The sequence below is a fragment of the Pinus tabuliformis genome, chromosome 3_2 (genome assembly GCF_031772625.1).
Source record: "Pinus tabuliformis cultivar Carrire ecotype Pingquan chromosome 3_2, CPIR1, whole genome shotgun sequence".
NCBI lineage: Eukaryota > Viridiplantae > Streptophyta > Pinopsida > Pinales > Pinaceae > Pinus > Pinus tabuliformis.
Window position 1 is genome coordinate 76,593,282 of NC_142302.1, and position 9,874 is coordinate 76,603,155.

Consider the following 9,874-nt stretch of genomic DNA (forward strand, 5'->3'; position numbering starts at 1 on the left):
AATTAATTAAAATAAATAATAATTAAAATTAAGATTAAAAAATAATAATAATAATAATAATAATAAATAAATAAAAAAGAATTATAATTAAAATAAGAAATAATTATAATTAAAATAAGGAATAATTAAAAAATTAAATTAAAATAACTAAAATAGAAATAATTAATTAAAATTAAATTAAATTAAATTAAATTAATTAGAAAATTAGAAAATTAAAACAAATATAATTAATATAATCATAAAACCTAAAAGTAAAAAAGAATAATTAAATTTATGATATCTGTCGGCTAAGCATCTCTATATATAATTAGAAAAATAAGAACAGTCTTTCAATATTTTCACATCCTGAAGATGAACCACCGTTGCTGGTTCGAAACGTCGATGAAAAAGAATCCTTATGCGATGGATCCGGAAGATAATCTAAGCAATAATGAAACTCGCAGAAACCTCAAAGACAAGATACTCACCCAATACGGAAGGGAGATTATGAAAGAAGCCTGGCAATATCAGCCAGTTCCTTGACCGAACAGTTCCATCCATAGATAGTGCTTTTGCGATAGTTTATCTTGCTGCCCGAGACCTCTTTGTAAATGTCCAGCTCCTTCTTAAAGGATCTGGCAGAGTTTATGCTCGCTCCTCCAAGCAACAGAGTATCATCGGAAAATTGGGCATGATTAATGTCTTTAACATTGGAAGCCATTCTGAGTCCTGGCAGAGTCTGGATTTGTTGACAGCTATCAAGTTGGAAACTAAGCACAGAGGCTTGAATAGCGTAGAGGAGCGGGGACAGCGGGCAACCTTGTCTTAATCCCCTTGATGCGTTGAAGAACTTTGTTGAGCGGCCATTGACTAGCGGCGCAATCCATGGAGAGTCGATGCAGGCTTTCAGCCAATTTATGAAGGAGGGAGAGAAGCCCAATTTCCTCATAACAGCATACAGGAAATCATGTTTCACCCTGTCAAAAGCATTTGCTAGATCAAGCTTTATCACCATGCCTTTTTCTTTTCGCTGGCAACTTGAATGAACTACTTCTTGCACCAGCACAATATTGTCCTATGGAAAAATGCATAAAACTAAGGCAGATTTGAGGTGAAATTTGGGCGACCTGTAGGGCATGGATCAGAGATAGAATGTGATGGCTGATAAGCTGACCAGTTGTGGGGATAGATCTGCTACAAAAGAACTGACAGTCAACCAATAAGATCAAGCAAGCAAGGAAGTGAGTACATCTAAAAAGAGAATTTTGCATCAAGCTAGTCTAAACTATAATCCATGGAAGTGAATACTGAGCAATGCTACAAGAAAAGAAAGTATGGAAGAAGACTTATTGCAAATACAAAAATGAGCAGGGTGGAAGAGATCTAAAGCAAAGCATTAACCTTCTAGCACACTTGCAAACACTAGAAATCCCATGGAGAAGGAAAATCTGTGTTTTTTAGACAGGAAGAGGGTCTTTGCCGCAATTCATAGTCCCAAAGGGAGGAAAAGAGGCCAAGGCACTGTTGCTAGCCTTTTGAATCTTCTTTCTATCACTGCTTAACCTGCTATAGAAAACACAAATGATAGAAAATTCTTAACCAAGAAAGAAATTCATCTAACAACGACTAATCCATAAACTGAAACAAAGCATATAAATACAAACGAAGAGGAGCTTGGCTACTTGGATTGGGCCCTAACCCAAGAGATTCAGCCCTTTGAGGTAACTCAGTGCTAGCTCACAAAGGATCTCATCTTTATTATCAAAATAATAATAGGATTACATGAAACTGTCCACAAAAGTAAGCACGAAATTGAGCAAATTTTTACAATAGCAAAAGCACAAAAAAAATCTGACCCTAGTGAGGCCCTAGGCCTCTCTACTTATACAACTGAAGCTCCCAACAGCTTCCTTAAAATCAGGGAGGCTTTGCTCCCAAAACTTGAGATAAACATCAGTTATCCTCCACTTGCTCAGCTGCCTCCTAGTGCATTCATTTGGTCATTTGTACTCCGAGCTGCATGAAGGGGAATTCGAAGTGGGGAGTAATAAATTAGGGGGATTCCCTTATATAAATCCTCTCCTTTTTCCACTTCGAATTATTGCTGCCAATTGTCCATTGAATCTTTGAATTTGTCTTCAAAATTCAACAAAAATATGCATTAACCACATATTAGACCGCATGGCATCATAACTAACACAACTCACTCCATAAGCATAAATATAATAAAAAAACATGCAATAAGCTAAAAGAATGGTTGATTTAACTATGTTAGGAGTCAAAATGAGCCCATATAATTACCCATTTATTGGGCTCATCATCACCCCCTACTGAAGGTGTTGCTCGTCCTCTGAGCAACTTAGTCCATCTCCTCCTCTTTTATGGCCCTGGTGGCATCTCTAGCATCCCAAGCTTCTAATGTTGTTTCCTCTTCCTTTTCATAGAAGCATGCTTTTGTTTATATCTCTTCCCATTGCCTCTGCTCTTCTTCTTCTGTCCTTCCTTCTAGCATGCCTAACAGTAGTGTTGCACTCAATTTGAGGCCAATCCAATTGACCTGTAGCTTCTGCATTGAGTGCTTGTACATTGGCACTCTCCTTAGTGCCTCCTTCATCTTCATTGGGGAATGATATTCCATGATCTTCAAACTGTGTGGTAAGGTGTTCCTTCTCCTCATACATGCATGCACATAGTCATCCCCAAGTAACCTTTCCATGTCCTCAAAATGTGAAATGGCCTGTGCTTGATCACTTTTACATCTAGGGGCAATTTGAGGATTATTGGCAAGCAGCTAGTGTGTGCTGATGAGAGCCATGGGATCTGATGGCTCAGCTTTGATCATTAATGGCTCATTCTGCTCCCTTATCATCAACCTTTTTACTTTTGTTGCCCTTAACTCTTCATGGTTCATCCAGGAAGCCATGGCCATTAGTTGTAGGTCCCCTAGCCTAGCATTGGGGTCCCACACATTCATGTCTATGAGGGCCATATTATGCAGGTAAAATTTTTCCATCTTTGCCTTATCTTATGTTGTGCTTTGATCACACAGGTCCATAAACTGTCTGTAATATTGAAAAGACATTGTGCCTCTTTGTGCCAAAGTCTTGATCTGAAATTGTAGCCATTGTTCCTTGAGGTATAATCCATAGGATTTTGTTGGTGTTCTACATTGCAATGCCTCCATGGATAATCTAGACATGCATGCCAGCTGGGTCTCTTTCTCCTTTAGCTGCCTCCTTAGAAATTCATTTTCAGTTTGAAGTTGGTTTCTTGCAATTGCTTCTCTATGTCTGTTAGCACTTATCTCACTTCCCATTTCTCTAAGTCTGTTCTCGATATGGCCAACATCCTCAACTCCCTTGGATTTGGCTATTTGCATCCACCTATGTGTTCTTATTATTTCCTTCTCTAGTTCAAAGAATAGTGGAATTGCAAATGTTTGTGGAATTATCCTTCCTACTTCAAGAATATGGTAATAGGAGGCAAGGCTGGGCTGGGGATCAAGTTCTTGTGGCTTTGTAGCTTCCTCCTTCCTTTTTGGCTGCTCTCCTATTCTTTTCTCTAGCTGTTGGGTCTCCTGTAGCTTTGACAGTGTCTCTTGTAGAACTATTTGTGCCTCCTGTAGGACTTTTTTTGGGTCCTGTAGTTACACTTTTTCCTTCCAGGTGGATGATCTAGGAGTCCCTCTTTCATATGTGATATGGGTTTTAGAGGGATATTCTTCCCCTTTGATAGTGCGTGAATCTTCAATTGTAATGGGCACTGTTGAAGATGGGTGGGGTTTCCCTGTTTTGATCCTTGTGCTTTTCCTGGCCTTGAAATACATGGAGCCCTACCTTTTTCTCTTTCATTTTGGCTTAATTGGTGTGCTCGGGGTTGTAAGGGTAGCTTCTACCTCCCTTTCTAGGGTCTCAGGGGATCCTTCTCTTTGTTTTGCCTCTACTACCTCTTTTTCTCCTCCTTCTGCCTCCCTTTCTATCTCTGTTTGCTTTGTTTCTTCCTGTTCCATTTCTTCCCCCTTCTTCTCTTCTATCTTAGTTTCTTCCTCTTCCTTTTCTTGTCCTACTGAGTCATCAATTGCTTCCCCTTCTCCCCCTTTCTGTTCTTCTTCCTCATTGTCATAAGCATTGATATCATAGGTGAAGGCCTTTATGTCATCTTTTGTTGTCATGTTCCTGAAGACTTCCCATGTTATAGGGAGTGTGAATGTATGGAGGGCTTCTTCCAATAAAATTTTGATTAATCCCATGGTGAGCCAGCTGATCTAGACTCCCTGCCTTAAACTTAATGCTGGAGTCTATGAGGGACTACAGGAGGAAATAGGGGAAGCTGAGTTTCTAGGGTGTTGGAGTGTCCATGCCATATCTCAGCTCATGAAGGATTCTAAAATGGTAGCCATAGACTATGTTGTACCTCCCTTCATAGGAAATGTATTTGATGATTTAATAACTAACCTCATCCTAAGGGTATGGTATGCTAGCCCTTCTAATGCCATTTTTACCTTCTACAAGATGTTCATTGTTTTGGAAGAAGTTTTTCTTGGTAGCATGTCCAATTGGTTTTTCATCTTTGCTCCAAGGTAATCCAAGAGGAAGGGTAGTAACCCTAATGATAAATTCAGGGGTTATCTCCATGGAAACACCTCTAAAATAGATAGTGCCATGTGTTCTTGAGTGAGGGACTAAAGAGAGGGAAAATTCCTAGGCAATTTCCTCATCAAACCCTCGGAATTTCTCAAAAAAGTTCATCCAATTTGCCCTTGTGAATATGGCCACTACTTGGGGATTTTCATGGAGCTTGGTGGAATTAGTGGGCTCCTTCCTCATGAATCCTCCTATCATTGTGCTTATACCCCTTTTGAACACCAAATGTAGAGATCCAGACAATAATTTTGAAGAAAAAGGAAAACAGAGGAAACTGTGTTTTTTTTTTAAACAGGTAATTTTTTTTATGTAATTCCTCTTCTTCTATGGACTCAATTCCTCCTAAAATTGATATCATTTCTTGCATCTGTTGATAATCAAGGTGGGCATGCATGGGAATTACCTCCTCGAGCCAGAAATCGAGCAAAAAAACTTATTTTCTTCTTAAAAACAACTCACTGCCCCTCCTGTAGAACTACCTATAGTTTCTCCTATAGAACTTGTAAGTGCTCTTGTAGACAACACCGAGAGCAGGAGGATGGGTGAGATCGATGGAAAATGATGTTTTCAAGGCTTTCGGGTGACAAGGGGTTTGTTGCAGCTAAGTTTACGAGGAGAGAATGAGGGAAAAGGTGGTGAGAGTGCTCGAGGAAGAGTACTTATTACTTCTTTTAGATATTTCTGGTGATGGGGGTGAGCTAGAAAAAATGTACGTCGGACATATTTGGACCATTGGTCCCCACCTGCCTTGTCATCATGGTTCCTTCCTGTAATCACCTCTCATTATTGCATCATAGTTTACATACCCTCCACTACCTGTCCTTGGTATCTTTCTCTGAGTTGACTATGTGCACGTGTGGGTGACAACTCCGGATGAGTGCAATCAACTAGATGAAGGTGGCCAAGTTAACTGGCCACCTTTTCCTCGTTCAACCTCAACCATCTCATTACTCATGCATATATTTCAATTACACAAATGAAAAAGAGGAGTGGGTTAGTCACTTACCTGTGAGTCGAATGTATGTGCTGTGAGTTATTTTGGCTCCTTCTACTGCTGAATGCTCTCTACTTTCTGATGTGTAGTTATTTGTCTTGTGTAGGTATCCTCTATCTAGATCTAAGCTTTAGATGTCTCTTTTAATCCTCATGGTTGCACTTCTTTTGCTGTTGTGGCTTGATTTTAATGGGATCAGCTGCTACAGGAATTCTTACAGAAGCTCTTGTAGCTGCTCTCCCCTTGAAATTTCAACTTATTTCTGTGTTGGAGGCTGTGAGGATGATGCCAAAGATGTTGATGGAGATGGAGAGTTAATAGGTAACATACAAGTGAGATTTGAGGTGCTTCTTCCTTTCTTATTTTTTTTTTTTCTCGTTTTACTAAAAAAAAAAAAAAATTGTGTTTTTCTAGGACAGGAAGAAAAAAATTATGATGATGATGTGATGCAGGTGTGGAATGGATGGCAAGGTGGGTTGATAGCTATAGGAGGGTTTATATGTTCTTCATGAAGCTTCCAAGCCCCTCAAAATTATTTTTGGAACCATTTTCGGCTCTCTGTAATTCCTACAGGAGCCTCCTGCAAAAACACAAAGCCTCCTGTAGAACACACAGTTTCCGGAAAAAACACAGTGGGGTGGAAGAAAGGTCAGAAATGATGGAGAAGAGTGTGGAGGAGATGAAATAGGTGCTGGTGTGAATGTCAGGGCTCTATGGTATCTCCTCTTTCTCTCTGTGGTCCTCTTGCAAACCTGCAATGCATATTAAAATTAAGTTTTCTTTTCTCTTTTTTTTGAAAACGACTAGGGCACCTCAAGGAGGCTTTCACCCTAATTGCCTGACCTGGGCACCTCCAAGGGAGGTTTTCACCCAGGGATCTTATTCTATTTTTTTTTCTTTTTTTTTTGACATCACTGGGCTGCCTCAGAAGAGGTTTTCGACCCAATGATGGGACTTCAAGTGCCTCATGGAGGTTTTCACTTGAGTCCTTATTTTGTTCTTTTTTCTTTTCCCTCACTGAGTGGGTGAAGTGGAGGCTAAGACATGCTCCACTACCATCACTATCTTATTCGAATCTTCAATGAACTCTCACTTGGAGAGGGGATTCTTATAAATTTTCAACCAATTTCCATTGACAAGCATGGGGATGGCTTCATCATCAATGGTTCTGATCAGGACTGAACCATTGTCATTGCATTTTTCCACAGTGTAGGGTCCCATCCATCTTGTCCTCAGCTTGCCTTTGAAGTCTTTATACCTTGAATCATAGAGCAGTGCCCAATCTCCTTCTTGGAATTGCTTCTCCTTGATATTTTTGTCATGCCATATCTTCCTCTGAAGCTAAACTACCTCTGTGTGGAGAAGGGCCTACAATCTTTGTTCATCCAATCCATTGAGCTGGAGTAACCATTCCTTCTGTGCATGGCTGAGGTCTAGGTCCAGTTGAGATGCCATCCTTAGTGTATTAAATTCAAATTCTATTGACAGCAAAGCCTTCTTCCCATAGACCAGTTCATAGGGTGTGAATCCTATAGTGGTCTTCCATGTTTTGTTGTAGGCCCAGGTGGCCTCAACTAATCTGTCCACCCAGTCCTTTTTGCTGCTACTCACTACCTTGGTCAGAATTTTTTCCAAAGCTCTCTTAGTGACTTCTACCTACCCATTGGCTTGTGGACGATAAGGAGTGGAAGTCGTGTGCTTGATTTTATGATGTGTGAGCAGGTATTCAATCAAATTGGAAGTGAACTGACTGCCTTGATCTGTGACCAATTCTCTGTTGGCATTATGAGACAAGTGTTGTGCTTGATGGTAAAATGACAGATTATAGTGCAGCAGGTCAGTAGCAAAGAATTGATGATCAGACTACAAAGAATGAAGAGAGAAGAGTATATACGCAGGTTCACTATATACCAAGTAGGGTATACACGCAGGTTCACTATATACCAAGTAGGGTATACACGCAGGTTCACTATATACCAATTCATGTATACGCAGGTTCGCTATATACCAAGTAGGGTATACATGCAGTTTCATGCACGGAAAAGCGTGTACATGTCAGAAAGCTTACTTTTGGTCTGCGGTAGTTAGTCCTCAGTATTTGAACCTATGGTTTTGGACCATGGTATCTCGACAAGTGTGTTGATCCCAAGTATTGGGCTCTTGGTATCGATTTATTATGGTTTTGGACCGTGGTATTGAGCAAGGCCTAAGACTATAAAAGGAGAAGAAGATCATTAGGCAAGTGTATCCAAAAAGTCTTGAATATCCGAGGAAGTATGAGATCCAGTATGCAGGTTATGGGTTGATGATGCATTGCTTGATCTGAGCCAAGGAGGGATCTCACCAGTGGATGGAGAACAAGATCTAAGGATAGATCGGGATCAAATGGTTTGAAATGAACTATCTCTATATGATTGATTATGTTTATTCTAGATCTGTATATTGACGCATGCAATGATTTGAACTGGGTATAACTTAAGTTTGTAATCGCTGCAAGTCATGATTGAATATCTATAGATCTGTACGCGGGTTGACTTTGGTCTAAGCGCGTATGTACGCAGGTTGAGTTCATTGTAGTAGCGTATACCTTTTGAGCTATGATATTACATGTGGTTCTGGTTGTTAAAAGCTTCTGATGACAGTTTCAAGGGTCAGTATTCTGCATATCTTGTTTGACTGATTGTGTTTAGCTTCAGTATTGATGGATGAGAACTAATATTGGATCAGGATCATAATGACTCATATTTATGAGATCTGATGGACTAGATCTGGGTGTTAACGCATATATTATCCTTGTATATGTCATGATCTGGTTATGTCTGAAGTCAGGAAGTGCAGCAAAGTTATGAATAAGTGATTAATGACATATACGCTGGTTCATCTTGATGAAGTTGCGTATACACGCAGGTTCGGCACTTCCAAGTAGCATATGCACTCTGATGCATGATTTTGATGGTACAGTTGGTTCTGATTGTTATTGCAGAGTTCTGCTCTGTGTTCTGGTGACTGTGTTGTTGGCAGGGTTTCAGTGTTTCAGTGATTCAGAGATTGATGATGTTAGTATTGATTGTTTTGTGCTTCAATGATATTTATGGGTCCAGTATGAAAATTTGATGAAACGTGGCCTTCAGATTATGTGTTGTGCTTCAGGAGTATCCAGTCTGAAAATGTATAAAACGTGGTACTTGGAGGAGAGAAGATTGTAGGCCGGTGCCTACGTACTAGTATCTTAGCTAGTACAAGAGCAAAGGGGGTTGGAGCTCCCTTCCAGGAGAGTCTGGAGAATGAGAGAAGGTTGTAGGCTTCTGCAGGTTGTAGCCTGCGTGCTGGTAAAGGACTGCACTAGTACATTGTAAAAGAAGTTTCTTAATACAGGAAGATAGAAACGAATTGCAGCAGGTGGTTTTCACCCACATTGGGTTTCCACCTTATATCATGGTGTTCATGTGTGTTGCTTATGTGTGTTGATCTATCTGTTTTACTGCTACTATTGACTGTTAATATGGCTAATAATGTTCTGATGCATCCATTGAAGATCACATAACTGAATCATGAGTTTAATGGTTATACGCTAGTTGCAATAGACACAATCACGTATATACGCAGGTATACTTAACTGAAGTAGCATATATGAATCTGAGTATGAAATTGAAAAGGTTCAATTGATTAGATAATACTGATTCACCCCCCCCCCCTCTCAGTATTATTTCCAACAATTTGTATCAGAGCAGGTCCTTTGGTAGAGGCTTGATCGCTTGAAGGAGATCCGTGGAACTATGGGAAAGAAGCTTAAGAAGAAAGCACCTAAGAAGAAGAAGACATCTCCAAAGAACTATGACAGTGGGAGAATCGATTGGGGATTAGGCATAAGAAGCTCTTCAGATTCAGATTCAGATTCAGAATCATTTCAGAATGAAGATGAACTATCAGGTATGAATTTGCTATCCTCTGATGTTCCAACTATCTATCCATTTGGAAAAGATTGAAGTGATAACGAAACAACTGAATGTGCTCTTATGGGTGAGGAAGAAGGATATCAAATAGAGGCAGAATTTAATAGGTTGACAAACAAAATTAGTGAACAAGAAAGACTTATGAACATAAAGAGTGGTGCCCTCAAAGAAGTTGTTACTAGACTAAAGGCTCAACGAGAGTTATTCAAGGACAAATATCAAAAGTTGCAGGATGAATTAACATCTCTAAGAGATGAAGTCAATGAAAGAAGCACAACCATCAAGAAACTCAGAGATAGATCCAG

At 39.7% G+C, this 9,874-nt stretch overlaps 1 protein-coding gene across 1 annotated transcript; it reads right to left on the bottom strand.

Annotated features, from left to right (window-relative positions):
- Positions 1-484: 484 nt before the first annotated feature.
- Positions 485-994, bottom strand: LOC149179929 (secreted RxLR effector protein 78-like). Its single transcript, XM_089413697.1, has one exon. The coding sequence runs from the start codon at positions 992-994 to the stop codon at positions 485-487; it is 510 nt and encodes a 169-aa protein (XP_089269823.1).
- Between the last annotated feature and the right edge of the window lie 8,880 nt (positions 995-9,874).

Coding starts and splice junctions, on each gene's coding strand:
- LOC149179929 (XM_089413697.1), bottom strand. CDS start 994: ATGGTGATAAAGCTTGATCTAGCAAATGCTTTTGACAGGGTGAAACAT.